The sequence below is a fragment of the Denticeps clupeoides genome, chromosome 5 (assembly GCF_900700375.1).
Source record: "Denticeps clupeoides chromosome 5, fDenClu1.1, whole genome shotgun sequence".
Classification (NCBI taxonomy): Eukaryota; Metazoa; Chordata; class Actinopteri; order Clupeiformes; family Denticipitidae; genus Denticeps; species Denticeps clupeoides.
In genome coordinates this window covers 33,531,326-33,549,696 of record NC_041711.1, presented here as the reverse complement: position 1 = coordinate 33,549,696, position 18,371 = coordinate 33,531,326, and the positions used below count along the sequence as shown (strand labels likewise).

General features: G+C 45.4%; 1 protein-coding gene across 4 annotated transcripts; it reads right to left on the bottom strand.

Moving 5' to 3' along the window:
* Positions 1 to 1,575: 1,575 nt before the first annotated feature.
* Positions 1,576 to 17,096, bottom strand: chd4b (chromodomain helicase DNA binding protein 4b). 4 transcript variants are annotated; one of them, XM_028980243.1, is made up of 40 exons: positions 16,856 to 17,096; positions 16,241 to 16,403; positions 15,658 to 15,773; positions 15,323 to 15,580; positions 15,120 to 15,238; positions 14,734 to 15,029; positions 14,513 to 14,631; positions 14,303 to 14,420; positions 13,939 to 14,108; positions 13,164 to 13,409; positions 12,651 to 12,854; positions 12,330 to 12,541; positions 11,720 to 11,851; positions 11,527 to 11,623; positions 11,251 to 11,442; positions 10,807 to 11,007; positions 9,870 to 10,007; positions 9,385 to 9,506; positions 9,051 to 9,224; positions 8,751 to 8,892; positions 8,372 to 8,503; positions 8,149 to 8,266; positions 7,930 to 8,054; positions 7,684 to 7,776; positions 7,434 to 7,575; positions 6,979 to 7,148; positions 6,597 to 6,786; positions 6,011 to 6,097; positions 5,846 to 5,937; positions 5,626 to 5,759; positions 5,350 to 5,494; positions 5,107 to 5,263; positions 4,931 to 5,022; positions 4,552 to 4,792; positions 4,251 to 4,307; positions 3,976 to 4,140; positions 3,676 to 3,784; positions 3,201 to 3,333; positions 2,884 to 3,079; positions 1,576 to 2,298 (listed from the first exon to the last, which is right to left on the bottom strand). In XM_028980243.1, the coding sequence occupies exons 2-40, from the start codon at positions 16,290 to 16,292 to the stop codon at positions 2,123 to 2,125; spliced, it is 5,862 nt and encodes a 1,953-aa protein (XP_028836076.1). In that variant the 5' UTR covers positions 16,293 to 16,403; positions 16,856 to 17,096; the 3' UTR covers positions 1,576 to 2,122. The 4 variants fall into 4 exon arrangements, with proteins under 4 accessions (XP_028836076.1, XP_028836077.1, XP_028836080.1 ...); XM_028980244.1 differs by lacking the exon at positions 16,856 to 17,096 and adding an exon at positions 16,596 to 16,723; XM_028980247.1 differs by lacking the exon at positions 16,856 to 17,096 and having other exon boundaries at positions 6,609 to 6,786; positions 16,241 to 16,292.
* Between the last annotated feature and the right edge of the window lie 1,275 nt (positions 17,097 to 18,371).

The window sequence follows — 18,371 nt, the reverse complement described above, 5'->3', positions numbered from 1 at the left end:
ACCTATACAACCGATGTAACATTTATTCCTTTGTAACATGATTCTGCTGCAGCTGTTACATGCACTGCAACTGCACTCTGTTTAACAAGTGCATGCATGAAGAACCATGCATTTCAGTGCAAGTAAAACATGAATAAAGGGCTACAGCAGTGACATTACTCCCGGTGGCCTGGGGACGTTCTACGTCATCCCAGACATCCTGGGCTGAGTACCGACTTCCTCTTGTTTTCTCCATCTAGGTTTATCACAAGATCTCCTGCAGGGCCGTGACCCAACATCAAGCAGTAAGCTTGTTGTTCAGTTGCTGCAGCTGGCGGTTTGATTCTGTGACGTTTTCTGCTCCATCAGTTCTTGCACCAGAATAATATGCGTTCACCTGATGTGGGTCATCCAACTTGAGGATTGAGAATGAGTTACCATAGTTACCACTTAATCTGATTGATTAAGCCAAGTGGTTACTTTAGTACATACAAACCAAATGAATTACCTCTTTTTAAGATGCTTTGTGGCATGTAGCATATTCCCACAGAATTGACCTGGTTATAAAGTGACATTCAAATCATGCTCAGTTTACATTAAGGCAATAAGCATCAAATTCTGTCACCCTCAACTTTCTTTGTGGCTCATTCGAATGTTCATCAGGATCAAGCAACTTTTTTTTTTTTTTTTTACACCTTGACCAATAGCTGATGTGAACTGTGATATTATAAAAGGATGAAAGTCATGATTACATATCTGAACGCCACCCTCCACATTTAAAGAGTAACAGAATTAGGACAAAACCCAGCACTGAGCCACTTACGTGCGAGCCATAACGTAGTCGGACCTTCAGCTACAGCGCGATCGACGCCCACCTGCTCACACGGCTCTATTAGCTCTGCTACAGCCCGCTCTGGCGAAGGTGTGTCCATAGGTAATGGACAGAGCAGCCGCATTAGGCCCCGCCCTTCCTCCCCTATCCATTTACCCAATACTGATAACTTATCTTTTTCCATGCTTGTGGTCTTCAGTCTAAAGAACCCTCCACCCTGTAATTTCCTTCAATTTTCATAATGGCATTTGTACGTCTGCCAAAACAGCCATGTTCTGCCTCCCCTGCCTCTTACTTTGGTTCTTTCATTTTGCTAAATATCATCATTTCGTTTAAAACTCACACGGGAGCACTGCTGAACGTAACGTTATCCTTTCCAGCACTGTAAAAAACAGTGTAAGAGTAACACGCAACTCTTGTAAGCAGAAATGTGACTGGCTTTTCCAGGGAAATTACAAAAGAAGGTGCTGTAATCATCGCTTTTTCTTTTTTGTTTTTATTGTGTCTCAAAAACCCCCATAGAAACAAGAATATGGTAACAACAATATTACAAAGCATGACAACTGAAAATCAGAACAACAACAATAGTAACAGAGTTAAATTAATAGCCACACGTTTGCTTTCCAAGCTTTTGGCTACATGAGGGGCCGTCGACAGGAATGTACGGTGTACGAATGAGAGGGAGGTTTCACTCAGTGCACTGGGATCTGATGAAGGTATAGATGACTAGACCCAAAAAAACAAAAAGTCAGACTTACTCCTTGTTGTATTCCCCCATTTATTTCTGCACAGTAAAGATGCCACAATCCAGTTTTACAGTAGAAATACGTCTGGTTCCGGTCTCTATGTACACATGATAGTGATAACGTTTCATCACTGTGTCTGTTGCTCAAGACCGTGCCAACCAGGGGTCCCATTTGTCCAGCTCTTAAATAAACGCATCAAATTTACACCTGATTAATGCAGAAGTGCTTCAATGAAGATTAGGATACAAACAAACACAGTGAGAACACTACAGAGAGTGTACAACCAAAAGAAATTCCACGGTTTCTCTTAAGTATTCACACGTTTATTGCTCAAAAGGAAAAAAGGTGCACATTGCTAGTGTAAATGTTTGATTAGTAGGGACTGGACAGGAGGAAGTCTCTATGCTGAGCCCACCTGAGTGGAACAGGGGTGAGGCAAAACGACAGAAGAAGATGCTGAGGTGACATTCCTTCCTGAACTAGAGGACCTGGAACACGGGGCGAGTCTGGAGGGGGAACGTGGCTCTACCTCACCCTGTACCCTTGCCGGGGGGTCATGACAAGGTCAGCGTGGACCCTGAGTCTGTGCCACGTCTGGACCCCGACTGGCCAGTCGGCTCAGGATGCTCCGCTCTGACATTTGCAGCCGCACAGCAACTGGAGGTATCCTGGCAATGGTAGCTGGGAGACGGGTGACGTCTGCCTTCATGTCACTAAGTAGCTCCTCAAGCTGTTTGAGAACTAGCCAGAGCAAAGACAGAGTGAGTCAGTGTGTAAGTGTGGGAGATACATGGAGATAGGGGGGGGGAGAGAGAGAGAGAGAGAGAGAGAGAGAGAGAGAGAGAGAGAGAGAGAGAGAGAGAATGATGACACAATAATCAACACACAAGAAAAACTCAAAAGAAACATTTCTGGAAAATATTAAAAATATTTATAAACAGGCATAATTTTCCACTGTCAATATTATTCTATAGTATGTTGGATTTGATGCAACACCCTCATGCAACAAAACATGGTCACTATGCAAACGAAGAGTTCCTGGTAATATCTGACAGTGATGTAGTCGTATGAGCCCCAATCATTTGAATAAGGCTTTACAAGTAAAGACGTTAGTTATACTTTATTACACTTGTATAAGTAAAGCAAGTAAAACCACAGGCCAGAGCAGCAAACAGCGTCATTGCTGATGGGAACTTTACAAACCAGAAAGTCCACGTCTGAAACAGAACCCAATTAGTCTCCATGTGAACTTCTCTAACAGCCACCGTTTATCTGGTTGGCATTTTTAGCAGCTGGTGCGTTGAGGGTTGCTGTGTGTGTACACACCTTTGTGCAGTACAGCATTTGCCGGTTTGTTCCCAGACATCGACTCCTTGCTGAGATGCTGATGGGACTCGGCCAGACACTCCACCTCGCTGAAGCGCGTGTTCAAAGCCATGCTGGGGTGAGATGGATCCTCTGACATGTTCAGATACGCAGCCCTGCGCAACTGTTCTTCTATCACCAGGGCCTGCTCAAGCAACTGCACAAGGAAGAAAAATACTGTTAAAAAGCATTTGGCCCCCCTACAACAGTACAAAAACAGCAGTTTAATATCAGTGTAACACAAAAAAAACCTAGCACAGGTGGTGTCTGTATTTCACCTTGAACCTCCGGGCAAGGAATTTATTTTTGATTTCCAGGAAGTTCCCTCGGCTCATTTCCCCTTTGAAAGGCTCGTTGAGGATTGCAAACCTAACATCGTTCTGCACGTCCTGCCAGCGAGCATACCCATGTCTGAGGGGTGCAAGGTTAAAGGTCCTATAAGAGACTTCCACAGTGAAAATGCAACTCGTTTGATTTTTATGTTTAACAGAACTGTTGTGAATTTAAGATATTATCCATCTTAAACATACACAGACGGCTTCATCGGTCCACAAAAGGAATTTCCCACAAGTAATAATGGCAGGAATAATACATAAAATGGAACTGTTAAAAGCAGATTTAGCTAAACATAATTACAAGTTAAACAGAAACTCAACTTACTGATAAATCCACCTCTAATTTAGTCTTAGATCTATCTCCAGAAATTACCACACTGCGTTGTTACAGACGCTGAATGTCAACATCAAAGGATACTGTATGATGCCTGCCAGCAGCCAGTAGTCATGGCGACGGTGCCAAATCTCATAGGTTTTCTTGGTCACTGTGGCTGCCCTTTCCTCATTCTGCCACAGAGAGTGTAGCTCTGCCGAGCGAGAGTCAAGATACAAAGTTTGAGGTCATATTTCTTCACATTTCACATAACTTCAGGTGAGATCTGAAAAAGTTGAATTACTAAACTACACCGATTTCACTTGCGACACTTCAAAGAAACATAATATTAGATGCAATACGAAATAGGAGCACAAGAGGGTGCTAAAATTACAGAAACATTACCTGTAAAACCTCCATCTGCAATGTTGAACATAAACCTCTGTTTGGCTGCCTTCTTCTTTTCTTCATTCATTCCATCTTCTCCCAATATGCCCTCTTTCACACTCTCTCCATTCTGTAGCTTCAAAGATTCTTCTGTTTTCACTCCACTTTTATCCTCCTTTTGTTCTGAAAGGCAGACAATGCGATAGAGTAACAGTGTGTGCTGCACCTCTGTCATCAACACGGCTTTTTCAGTTTCAGTATCTATATGTGCAGGAGTTCTGACAGACATCTACCTTTTCGCTCCTCTGCTGGAGGGCTTGTGTCCATTTTTTCTTCCTTAGAGTCGTCTGCTTGGAGGATACAGATCAACACCAGATCAACTACTATGACAGTCTCAAAAGAATTTAATTCATTAGAACAAAAAATGTACACAGTCCATTAGCGGAGGTAAAAAAAAAATGTTGCCTCACACACAACTTGCCATTTCATCCCAGGTGAAGTACATTTTTGAGTCGTCCAGGACCGTCAACCACCAGATGAAGGATTAAAACTGTGCAGTGTGTTACGAGTGCAGTATGGGCTGAAGGGTCTCACCTTTGGCTTTACTCTCCTCTGAGCCCGCAGTGCCCTCGGAACCCTCTGATGAAGAGCTGCCCTCTGTGAGGGGTTCTTTTGCAGTTTCCTCTTTCACTTCTTTTCCCTTCTCTTTCTCCACCTCTCCACTCACACCGTCCTTCTCTACCAAGCTTGCTTTTCTGTCTGCTTCGACCCCTTTCTTCTCATCATTCTTTGAGGGGCTAGAGGGGCTTTCGTTTTCATCAGGAATCTCAATAATCTGAAGGAATCAGAAAGAATGATGAATAATGACAGAAAGATGGATAATAAGAAAATAGTGATTATAAATGTATGAGCTGCTTTTAATATAAATCTAATTAAGATTTAGTATGTAAATATATCACAACTATATCCTCACCTCAGATTCATCCTGTTTGTTGATCTGTTTGGAATCTGTGTTGTCGTCCTTCTCCCCTTCTTTGACAGAGTCCTCAGATTTTGAGAGGTCCTCTGTTCCAGCCAAGACAGGGAAGGTGTCAATAACACTAGAAGAACAATGTGTGTGTGTGTGTGTGTGTGTGTGTGTGTGTGTACCTGGTGCAGGGGTGTTGGGCTGGGTGTCTGCAGGTGTTCCAGTAGAGGGGGTTTTGGGATCATCCCCCATGCTGCCAGCAGCCGCTTTCTTACTCTCCTCCAGCTCCTTCATCCAGGGCATTGACCACAAGCCATTCACATGTTCAAACTCCTGTACCTACACCACACACCAGCCAATGAGAGGTCAGATATCTGATCCCTCCCACCCAGAGGTAAACACATCACAAGATGGAATTGACATACTTTTTTGCGTATTAATGACATCACACCAATGCGTGTGAGAACATGTTGTCGTGACAACCCTTCACGCGGAACACCATCTGCGAACGTTTCGGCCCCATCAGCTCCCGGCTCACATAGGTGACGCATGAAGAGAGAGACATACGCTCTAAGAGAAGACACACACACACACACACACAAAACAGGTCTTACTTTGCAATCTGTAACTGATGACAGCTGTGAAAACCTGCAAATACTGTTTCACAAGGTTCCAGACACATGACATGGTATGCTACATACTTGAACTCCTTTTCTGATTTCCCTCGCAGGTCTCTGACCAACCACTGAGATGTGAAGGCATCTTGGGGAGGCATCCCATAACGCATCACTGCATTCAGGAAGGCCTTCCTCTGGCGTGCATTAAAGCCCAACACCTGTGTGTGAGAGTGAGAGTGAGAGGATTAATTTATAGAGACGATGTATGCATGTATAAGAAGAATTGGAAAGCTGGAGCGCTGACCTCGATGTTGCCTCCAACTCTGGCCAGCAGGGGCGGCAGTGGCTTGTCCTTGTCATTCCGCAACCCTTTGCGGTTCGGCCTGCGGGAATTAGCTGTGCAGAACAGAAAAGATAAGTTGTGCACACACACACACACACACACACACACACACACACAAGGTTTTACCTTCTGAACGTTCGTCAAAGTCTTCATCTCCTTCCTCTGAAGCCACAGAGTAATCTGATTGGTTGTCTGACTGGTCATCCTGCCAGTCTGAGGAGATGAATACAGGTTGTAGGAACAATTGTCAATCTAACCATGACCATGATTACTTCAGGGGAATAAAATAAAACCACGCACACAAGGACAAGGAACTGCACACTGCATTCTAAAGTAGTGCTGAAAATGAAATCATGCCAATCCTCAAATGCTGCAATTATTTTTATTCTTTTATTTTGCCAATTATGTTTTGATTAGGAATGTAATTTGGGTTTAATTTGAGAGAATCTAGTGTTTACATTTGGTAAATTCTACTAAAATGCCCGACTATAATTGTCCATTTGTCATAATCATGCAGCTTTGTTCTCAGCACAGCAACAACAAAGATTTTGTCTGTTGCTCTCAAGCAATGTGAGACCACATAGGTCCAAAACACAAAGTAAGACACACAAACACACAGTTGGACCAGCACGGGACCAGCACAAGACCAGCACCAGGTTCACTCACGCAATGGAAGAGTAATAGTAGTAAGAAATTGTTAGTGCGTCTGTACCCCGTCTACTACCTCGGTCCTCCTGCGAGCAGTCGTTGTAGTTGACTGGCTTGCGTGGCCGCTTGCCTTTGCCAAGGTCTCGGCCCAGATATTCCTGGTGCTGCTCATAGTGATGCCTTAGCAGCTTCTCCCAGTAGTCTGGGTCCACACTCTCCTCTTGCTTAATGATTTCCCTCTCCACCTCCTCCTCCTGTGAGAAAGCCAGACATTGTCAATGTGGAGATAAACCGTAAGAAGGAACTATAAGCAGAAAGATAGTGACCAGTAAACGTGGCCATGAACCAGCAAAACCACCACTACAATCTTTAAAAATGAGCAAGACAGAACCCTATAAACGATATGGATAGGTCCGATTCAAAAGAGAGAGAAAAAAAAAACACACCTCTTCATCGTCATCTTTGACCACATACTGGGCCACTTTGAAAGAGCTGAGGTATTCATTCATGCTCTGCATCTCTTTATCCTCCGTAGCATCCTGGTTCCTGTCCAGGAGACGCTCAATGGCCTTATCGTCATAATGAATCACACTGCTGTCCTCCTCCTTATTATCGCCTGAAAATGGGAAACAGATAAGAATAAATGCATTCTCCTTAACCCCATGTCCTTCGGTGGCTCCCCAATGCCACGTCTTTGTTCCATGAAGGTATAAACTGCTTTAATAAACTGTAGTAAGTTTATAATAAAGGGGAGCTGTTTGTGGTTATAAAAACTCCAAGTCACGCTCATTTAGTGTTGTGTTACTGTGGAAAAATATTTGTTTGTGTATGTGGGGTTGTTTTTGCTGTTGCATTCTGGGAAAGTGCTTTTCTTGCTGATTCAGGTGTGGTCGGAGCTCACCCTCTCCAATTTCATCCTTAAACAGCTCCTCTGTGCCAAACTTAAGGATATCATCCAGCTCCTGCTTGGACATAGATCCTGCCTTTGAGCCCAGTCCGGGTCGCACCACCAGATGGGTTAACATCATCTTCTTCTTTGCCACCTGAGAAGGAGAACATCTTGTACTTAATGTGTTTACAGCTATTCCAAGTAACATATTCAATTCTATTCAGCCTCCAATACATCATAATAGATCTTGGTGTGAACTAACTTGAGTGATCCTCTCCTCCACAGAGGCCTTAGTCACAAAGCGGTAAATCATCACTTTCTTGTTTTGACCAATACGGTGAGCACGACTGAAAGCCTGAGACACGGAATCAAACCCAATCATGACAAGGAAGAGATAAAAAGGAAGATTATATTAATGTAGCATACAAAGCACAATGACATGCACATAAACATGCTCCAGTTTCCTGCAGGTTCTACACAAACAAGAAGAGTTCAGATTCATTGTCACCTGGATGTCATTGTGGGGGTTCCAGTCAGAATCATAGATGATGACTGTGTCTGCAGTTGCTAAATTGATTCCCAAACCACCTGCACGGGTAGACAGGAGGAAGACAAACTGGGGGGCGCCCGGAGCTGTGGATTACAGAAACAGACCAATCCAATGTCCACCCAGTATGACTTCAAATCATGACCTGAAACATCAATGTGAACTTAAGATGAGCCTCACCATTGAACCGGTCAATGGCCTCCTGTCTCATTCCACCAGTCACCCCCCCATCAATTCTCTCATACTTATATCCTTCGTTCTCCAAGAAGTCTTCAAGCAAGTCCAACATCTTTGTCATCTGTGGAGGGAAATGATGCGTAACTGCTCGGTCTTTTGCAACGTTTCAGCAGCATGTATAAGTGGGTATGAGAGAGCAAGACCGGATTTGATGCCATATAACCACCTGTGAGAATATGAGAACCCTGTGCCCTCCTTCCTTCAGCTTTTTAAGCATCTTGAACAGCAGCATCAATTTCCCAGAAGCCTTTGTGAGGGAACTGCCCTCATACATCCCATTTGGCATCTTAGGAGCTTCCTGTTATCAACAACAAATAAACCAATAAAACATTAGTATTATTATCCAACTGAATATCAACAACCAGTTACTTGACTAAAAATGCTAAAAAGAATTAGCAGTATAACGGTGCTTATAGCTTTAACTTGTTCTGATGCATTCATTTGATATATTTTAATAAAGATAGGTCAAAGGTCAAGGTTCTGTATAGCATCCCCTTCTACCACTTAATGTTATGGCCCAGACAGACACAAAAAAAGCAGCTTACAAGAGCAGCATTGGGGAAGAGGTAGGGGTGGTTGCAGCACTTCTTCAGGTCCATAACCACATTGAGCAGGGACACCTGGTTGCCACCACCACGTGTGTTCAGTGCCTCAAAGTTACGTGTGAGGATGTACTTGTAGTACTTTCTAAAATACAACAAGGATCTTAATGGCAAAATACATATATAAAACTACTATAATATTTATGCAAATATTTGTACCCAATCCCCTCCAATGTCTTTTTGGTTTTAGGTCCATCCATTTTATACTCCCCCTCTTTTTGTCGTTCTCTCTCTCTCACTCACTTCTGCATGGGGCTGAGCTCCACTCTGACAATGAGCTCTGTTTTGGATGGCATGTGTTTGAACACGTCTGCTTTCAGTCGCCTCAGCATGTGTGGCCCCAGCATGTCATGGAGCTTCTTAATCTGGTCTTCCTTAGCAATATCTGCAAACTCCTCCAGGAAACCCTCCAGGTTACTAATAGGTAGAGTGACGGAAACAGGGTCAGTCTACGTGCAATCGTGTTCTCCAGAGGGAACAGAACTGTGTGAACTAGTGAGGAACTGTGACAAGATGACTAGACCACAAATACACACACTGTTTATAGTGAAATACAGAGAAAGAAAAGGGCACTCACTTGAATCTCTCAGGAGTGAGGAAGTTGAGCAGGTGGAAGAGCTCCTCCAGATTGTTCTGAAGTGGGGTTCCAGTCAGGAGCAGCTTATGCTGAAGTGGGTAATTATTTAACACCCTGAAGAACTGACAGAGAAAGAGGGAAAACAAACAAACAATGAAGCACATAAATTCTAAGTAACAAATCTGCTTTGGAGTTATTTCTGATGCAGCCTAGGATTAATTTAGGGGCAGTGGTGGCTTAGTGGTTAAGGAAGCGGCCCCGTAATCAGAAGGTTTCTGGTTCGAATCCCGATCTGCCAAGGTACTACTGAGGTGCCACTGAGCAAAGCACCGTCCCCACACACTGCTCCCCGGGCACCTGTCATGGCTGCCCACTGCTCACTCAGGGTGATGGTTAAATGCAGAGGACAAATTTCACTGTGTGCACTGTGTGCTGTGCTGCTGTGTATCACGTGTGACAATCGCTTCACTTTCAACTTGGCCTACCTTGGACTGGTTATTCTTCAGTCTGTGTGCCTCATCCACCACAAGGCAGGCCCAATCAATGGAACCCAGTATGGCCTGGTCTATGGTGATCAACTCGTAGGATGTCAAAAGAACGTGAAACTTCACAGCTGCCTCTTTCTGAAGGCAGAAAAAAACTCACTAAAACAAAGAGCCTAATCACCCATCCTTGCCTGCCACCATCAGTTCACTTACAGTGCACCTGGAAAATAACATTTTGTTATTTTACAGCCATATTCCAAAATGGATTAAATGCATTTGTCTGTGGTCCTACAGTGGCTTGAAATGACTGTGTGTAAAGAGTGCTTTGGCCATTCTGCTTCGCAGTCCAGAGAGCAGGCAGTGCCGGAGGCCAGATCTGGAATTCCTGCCCTTATGTCCTCATAAGGGGAAAACGTCACATGACGTCCTATCGGCGCCAAACATCATGGTTGATGACGTCATTCCAAATGCCCCCAAAACTTCTACAGGCCTCTCTCCTCCTCATTAGCATTTAAAGCTACACATACCGAAACTGTGCGTCCTGGGGAAATCTCATTGTGGGACTGGCTAAAAATGCCTGTAATTCTGCACCAAGGATAAATCTCTCATTGTCACTTCTCAAGAAACAACAAAAATTAAGGTGCAGTCGATGCGAAATTGAGAGAAAATGAGACACAGAAAAAAATTCTCATACAAATAAAATATAATGACAAGACCAAATTCTAAAAATGCATAATTCTAAAATGTAAACGTTACAACAAATATTAAGGTGGTGTAAAAGAAATGCAAAAGAACTAGAACAGTAATTCTAGTAACCTCATTAGTTATTTCTCAGCCAGAAATTATGCCTTTATGCCTTAAATAATGTCTTTATGCCGAATGTAATTTAAATGTGTGCATACACTGGTATATTTGCATCATGTTATCTCTTCTGTACCTTCATCTTGGAGGCCTTCTTCCCTCCACGAATGGCATTGTCTTCAAAGGTGAACTCATTCTCTCTGATGACAGCCCTGCTGTCCTTGTCTCCAACGTATGTCACTACATACATGTCTGGTGCCCACATCTCAAACTCCCTCTCCCAGTTGATAATTGTGGAGAGGGGAGCGCTCACCAAGAATGGGCCTTTGGAGTGGCCCTGAAAGAGAAAAGATTTTGTTTGACGTGAAAGAAAGCATCTGGATTTGACAAGAGTTACACAAAGTGTCCCGTCCTGCCTTTAAGAACGAGTCCCCACTCGGGAAACGCCTCCTATTTTAGACGGTTTGTTATTTGTCCCAGTGTCCTACAAATCACTGACACTGAGAGACAGTGACCGAACAGTCATTCCACTGGGCACCACATTTACATATGACACAACAGAAAGTACAGTTCCACACACCTCTTTATACAGCGAGTAGAGGAAGACGGCCGTTTGTACGGTTTTGCCCAAGCCCATCTCATCTGCCAGGATGGTGTCTGTGCCCTGAGCCCAGGAAAAGCGCAGCCAGTTCAGGCCCTCCAGCTGATATGAGTGCAGTGTCCCCCCTGTGGCATCCAGGTAATCTGGTTGGCGGTCAAACTTTATGGTTGGCTAAAGGGAGAACAGAAAACGTGAATTAAAAGGATGGGCTTCTGTTTAAAATAGTGACATTCGTGTGTAAAGAAACGGTCTTACATCTACCACTGGATTAACAGGTGGCTTCTCGATTTTCTTCACTTTCACCTTCTTGATCTTCTTTCCTGGTCTGCCCTCATCTCCTATCATTAACTCTCTGTGAGAAAAAGAGTGAGCAAATACGAGAAATGACAAGATGCACAAAGTCTTCATATGAGCATGTATCTACATGTGTAGGAATATAAGCTTGTACCTATGGTTCCAGTACTGCTGTTTGTAGGTGTCAAACTCTGGTACGTCCATGTCTTCACTCTCCCATGTTGACTGGTCATATGGAAGATCTCTCCACTTTATCATGTAGTGCACATTACCCTTCTTATCCACACTGAAAGGATTAAAAAAAGAAGAAAGGATCAGTGTAGGTTGGCGGTTTGAATACCAAACTCCCAAGGTGCCACTGAGCAAAGCGGCGTCCCCACACACTGCTCCCCGGGCGCCCGTCATGGCTGCCCACTGCTCACCAAGGGTGATGGTTAAATGCAGAGGACACATTTCGTTGTGTGCACCATGTGCTGTGCTTCACAATGACAATCACTTGACTTTGACTTAGAAAACAGGGGACTGGATAAAATACACGACTATGATGAGATAATGAGACTTACAATGGAATAGTTTCAGAAAAGCATACAGGTTAAACAAAACAGTAATTATTAATATTCTGATCGTTTTCCTCAAATAAAACCAGTGTCCTTTTGATGACCCGAACTATACCAAACACAAAATGGCAGCTGTAACAAGACATCTACATTTTGAAATCACGTGAATGTGTGGTCCAAATGGCTGTAATCAGCATTAGTGCTCACCTGTGGTTAAGGATGCGGTGAATCATAAGCCACTCCAGCTTGACGCCAAAGCGACCATATTTATCTTCCATGTGGGCATACACCGGGTCTTTGATCTTCCTCTTGGTGCTCTTGTCATCATCCCCGTCAGCTCCCATGTCAAGGCTAGGTGGCTCGTCCATATCGGTCTTGCGCTGATAGTTCCGGAACATCACTTGACAATTGAGCTCCAACTACCAAAAGAAGAGAAAAAAATTATGAACCATTCTGCCATTGTTACCAGATTGTACTTAAGAAGATGTTTTGATGGTGTGTGTGTGTGTTATTAGGTTTTAATGTTACCTGCAGCTCCAGGACCCATGAGCAGTGCCAGTAGGATAGGTTGCACCACTTCACAAAGAACTCTCTCTCTGGCCGACCCATCATGGGCTTGGGGTCCGGGGCATCATTTGGGAGATCCAGAGGTCGGGGTACAGGTATAGGGGGTGGGGCTTTGCCCCAGCGCCAGGTTAGAACTTTCTGGACTTTGGCCTTCATTGGTGGACACTGAGCGAAAAGAGAAGAGAAGGTGGGGACACCTTTAACATGAATAATTGCTTCTTGAATACTGCATAGTAAAAGCTTCAAGGAAAAGAATATATTTATTTTGATATTTTGTGACTTGCAATGTAACATTTAGCAATTGGTAATTTACTCTTATTTACTCTGGAAGTTTTTGAAAACAGAATTGTCAAAAATGACTAATTCTAAGCAGATTTATTATAGAAACGTTACTATTAGTCATATCAGAAGTGCACAGTATCAGTTGAATATAGATACAGACACCTAAAAGGTGCCATCAACAGTGGCATTCACCAGGCATCGTGGGCAGATCCACTCGCCGTTGGGAATGTCAGGGAGGGGGGGATTGAGGCAGTGCAGGTGGTAGGAGGAGGGGCATGTGTCGCAGCACAGCAGCTCTCCTCCATCCTTGCAGACCCTACAGAACTCCATGTGGTGGTCGTCCTCCTCCGCCTCGCCGTCGTCCCTGCGGCTGTCGTCATTCTCTTCATCCCCCTCAGAGCTCTCCTCACGAGCCTCCCACTGGATCCCCTCCTTCTCCTAAAAAAACATAATGCGATTGTGAGACAGGCAAGTACGCAGGTGTACCTAAAGTGAGGGCTTTCTTTTTGTTGGTCATTTTACTATATTTATATAAATTTAACAGAAGCTGTAGAAAATGTGCTTAATACATACATTTTAGAGCACCGATTATTGAGAGATACTAAACTCATGTATAAACGGTGAAATAAAAGAGTATTATCATTCTTAATCCTTAAAGCATCAATCAAGAACTGTAATGGTGCATAACAAAGACAGGAAGCCAACCAATGGAACACTAGTCATGGAGGTCAGACACTCAAAATCACTCTAATAAGCAAAAAACTAACTAGTAAATTGTCAATAATATTCTGAAAAAGATATCTTCCTCTTATCAGTCCTCTTTTTATTCTTTCAGTTGCTGTTGCTTGGTTGTGGGGAATTATCGCTGTTCCTTTTTAGCAAACCCCATGTCACCTATGCGCTATGAAAGAATTTAAGTATTTGACCGCTTGTTACACACCGAAGGACATTATTAATGCGGACTCACGCAGTGTGGGCAGCTCCAGGTCCCCTCTGGAGCCTTCTCCATGTCAGGGTCCAGACACACCATGTGATAGGCTCTAGGGCAGGTATCACACAGAATGATTTCCCCGCCCTGCTGGCACACCTCACAGTAGTCCTGGTGGTCGGTCTCATAGCCTTCAGCATCTTCATCCACTAGGGCCATAAGAGGGGGGAGAAGCGGAGAGATAAAAACCACTTTTCTCAAGTCCTCGAAACACCCACAATTCAATTCGCCAAGACAATACATTCAAAGTGTCTCAGCTGGCATCTATATCATGTACATTTGAGTACAAGGACAAGGTGAGCCTACCTAGGAGCCAAAACGAATAAAGCATAATGATAATCACCTTTCTTCTTCTTCTTCGAGCTCTTCGATTTCTTTTTAGAACGACTGCTGCGACTGTTGGAACCATCCGACACAGAGAAGCTGTCAAAGTCGCTGTCGTCATCGTCCTCCTCGCCACTCTGAGGGGAAGAGGACATTGGTGGCCGATGTTGGCAGAGGTTTAAGTGTGCATTGGTGCACTGAACAGTCGCATGTGATGTAGAAGGTTTACCGAAGACCGTTTCCTCTTGAAACTGCCTAGTTTGATCTTGAGGGGTGCCACCTTCTTAGCTTTGGACTTCTTGTCAGAGGACTTTGGAGTGGGTTTGGTCTTTCTACGAGCATTGGGCCCTGAAGGGGGTGGGGGTGCAGGACAAATCTCACTAACACGTCCAAACAAATATAAACATTTGCATTTATTTATTTATTTATTTATTTTTAAATGTTCCCCACCTTTGCCCTCTTTGGTCTTGGCCTTGCGCAGAGGAGGAGCAGGAGGCTGCTGAGGAGGAAGAGGTGGAGGCGCCGGATTGGCAGTGGCTGCTGCCCCGGCGCCGCCTCCTCCCTCCGCCCCACTGCCGGTAACCATGCTCTCTATGGCAGCGGCCACGTTGGCAGCCGCCAGGGCTGCGTTGGCGGTGGCTGACCCACGGAGTGGGTTGTTGGTGCTGAATTCGCGCCACTTCGCGCCCAGAACCACCATCATCTTAGACACGGCAATCTTGGGGTTCTTTGCTGCTATGAGTGGTCTGGAATTTGTAAAAACGTGAGGCATGAAAATGGAACGGCAGCTCAAAAAAAAGCATGTAAACAGTGCAGGGAGACTACTGTAACTGTACCTGACAAACTGGCTGAAGGCCTTGTAGTTTGTGAGAGTGTTGTAGTCATCTTGGGTGAAAATATAATCAATATCATTCATTCCCCAATTCTCCAAAAGCTGGGCAGATGTTTTAGGGCCCTTTGAGAAATTGCATTTCATTGCTTAAAACACATGAACCGTCACAATACAGAAGAAAGAAAATCGTCATTATTCTCAATTTACCTGCCCATCGTCGTCGTCATCTTCGTCTTCCTCGGGTTCCGGTTCCTTCCGTTTAAACTTCCCTGCAGAGGATCCCCCCTTCTCCCGCTCTCCACCGCTCCCCGCTTTCTTCCGGTCCTTTGACGAGCTTGCTCTCTTCTTCTTTTTCTTGCTCGGGGTGTAATCGCTCCCCTCACTCTCGGACCTGCCCATCTCTCGCTCATCCACGTCTCCCGCACCAGCCACGCCGAGGCCTTCAGGGGAGCTGACCGGAATCTCCTGCAACACGCGCACAATATATTTCATGTGGTGACAGGAGAAGCCCGGGGTCAGGGGGGCAGAAACGACCCGAGTACCTCTCTAGGGGGTTTTTGCCTCTTGCTGCTTCGGCTCTCTCGACTCTTCTTTGCTTTCTTCTTCTTCTTGGATTTGGGGGCCTCGACCTCGGACGCAAGTCCTTCAAGCTCATCACCTGCCACCAACGCACACACGTAAAACACGGCACCGACACGGAGGAAGCAGCGTCGCCGCTGGAAATATGACGGGTCCGGTTATAATGGTGCCAGGACGCGGGAAAGTGGTTAAAAGAACCAAAAGCACAACGGAGGGAAGTGGAAACTACCGGCGGCACGAACAAGTTCCTCCCTGCGCCGACGACATTTTAACTTGCGCTCTTATTTTTTTAAATAAGGTTTAAATAAGAAGAAGAAGAAAATAATATATCATAGCGCAGTCCGGCAACTAGCCTGGACGGACGCGAGTGGAATTAATACATCGTAATAAATAATGAATAATAAGGCCGTGTTCATGATTGACCAGCCCGGCCGCGCCCCGCCAGAAGCGGCGTTGCTGACCTGACGACCACCGCCGAGGTTAGCATCGGGCAGCTAGCGCTACGCGTAGCCGGCTAGCCGCGGCGCTGGCCGGGGTGAGCCTCACCGTGCGCCGGCGGCGGTCCGAAATCCTCCCGGTCGTCCTCGCTGGCCGACATGTTGTTCTGCCCCGCGGCTCCGGGGTTAACAGCGCGTCGCTGGGAACCGGCCGCTTCGTCTTTATTCCGTCTCTCTGCTCGGTCCAGTCCGCGAGGTCAAATGACGAGTCGCTGTAACGGGAGGAGAAGCACTTTCAAAACTACAAACATTATTATTAGCATGGAGGCGTCGTTGCGCGCAGGCATCTGCACGTTTACGTGGGACCGAGGCGAAGGGGGAGAAACTTTTCGTGTTTGCGAGACAATCCCGCAAGGCAGCATGCCGATCTGAAGCCGTGTTGGGACGGGGGGGGGGGAGCAAACCTCTGAAAGGACCAACGTGTCCCATCTTTGCGTCCCTGTCGTCCCTGGGAAGCTGCCCTGCTCGCCTCGCCACGCCACGCCACGCCACGGAGAGCTAGCTGTGGACTGGCGCTACGTCAACGCGCCTGTCACCCTCTGACATAAGTAGGCATACAGTTCGGGCTTCATATTCGATATATATATTCTGCAGTTTCATGTCGCTAAAGGCCGTAATCTCAACACAACGAAACGACACAAAAAAAAATGAAAGAACAACTTACATTTAATCCCAACACTGATATACTTCGCCTCCGCAAAATATTATATGTGAGTGGAAGGAAGTTTGAGGTGTGTGAGTTCAAAAAGGCATTTTGTGCGACCCGGAGGCAAAAAGAAAAATCTCTTCCAAACGCCAGTGTGCCAAACACGTCGCCTTTCCCTCGGCCCGTCTCTCTCCCCCAGCGTCACTGACCAGTAAGCTAGCTAACATCCTCACACACACAAAGAGATCGGGGGTAGACATCCCATAATAATCCCGCCCCCCCCTGCTGGAACACTCACACAACTCTGCATAGTTACCTCGCAACGTACAGCCCATAATAGTCCCCCCCCAACACACACACGCACACACACACACACACACCATCCCTTCCCCTCGCTGTCAGTCCCAGCCCCCTTAGCAACGACGTTGCCATGGCGACACTGCCCCCTCCCGCCCTCCGACGACATCCCATAATGAGCAGCCTGTGACATCCCATAATAAACACAACTCCTAAACGAGAGGGAAGAAAAATACCAGTCACATGGTCTCCAGGGAAACCCCAGGCCGCCGGTGACAGACCATAATATGCTCCGGCTGACTGTCCACCTGGCTGATTCTTTTGCACCCCGCAGATGACAAACTGCGAACAGGAACTGGAGGTGGTGTCTGAAATGAACACACGGCTGTACAAAAAAACACACAAACTCCGGCAAGTCGGCACGGTTCTCCAACAAACTGTACAACAACTTGGTAAAAAAACCACAACTTTACTCATCGCTGCACATTATGGCAAGATCGGAATCACACAGCGCACCTCCTCACAATCCATTTATAAAGTGAAGCGATTGTCACATGTGATGCACAGCACACGGTGCACACAGGGAAATTTGTCCTCTGCATTTAACCCATCACCCTGAGTGGGCAGTGGGCGGCCATGACAGGCGCCCGGGGAGCAGTGTGTGGGGACGGTGCCTCAGTGACACCTCAGTGGCACCTCGGCAGACCGGGATTCGAACCGGCAACCTTCTGATTACTAACTGCTAGGCCACCACTGCCCCCAATTTAACGGTTACACATTTACATTTACAGCATTTACCAGACGCCCTCATCCAGAGTGACTTACAACCAGTAGTTACAGGGACAGTCCCCCCCTGGAGACTCTCAGGGTTAAGTGTTTTTGAACCCGGGTCTTCTGGTTCACAGTGTTACCCAATAGGCTACTACCACCCGTTACACACATTGTAATGCCAGTACACAGAAATACCCCTGTCTACACCTACACCTACTTATATGCATATATGCATACTACAGGCCAATAGTGAATTTGTAAAATATTAAATAGTAATTTTCATTACTTATTCTGATACATAGAGAAAAACAATCATCATTTCAATCATAATGTACATACTACAGGGCGGGCCATTTACATGGATACACCTTAATAGAATGGGAATGGTTGGTGACATTGAACACATTTTATAAGTGGTCAGAAACTTGTAAATAACTCATGAAAGAATAAAGTTGTGTTAAAAACA

What these genes read in the sequence shown, in the direction of transcription:
- chd4b (XM_028980243.1), bottom strand. Translation starts at nt 16,292, where the DNA reads ATGTCGGCCAGCGAGGACGACCGGGAGGATTTCGGACCGCCGCCGGCG. An exon ending in GGATCTGCCCACGATGCCTG is followed by an intron (nt 12,855 to 13,163) that starts GTGAATGCCACT and finishes CTTTTCGCTCAG; the next exon opens with TGTCCACCAATGAAGGCCAA. An exon ending in TGAAGAATAACCAGTCCAAG is followed by an intron (nt 9,507 to 9,869) that starts GTAGGCCAAGTT and finishes TTTCTCTGTCAG; the next exon opens with TTCTTCAGGGTGTTAAATAA.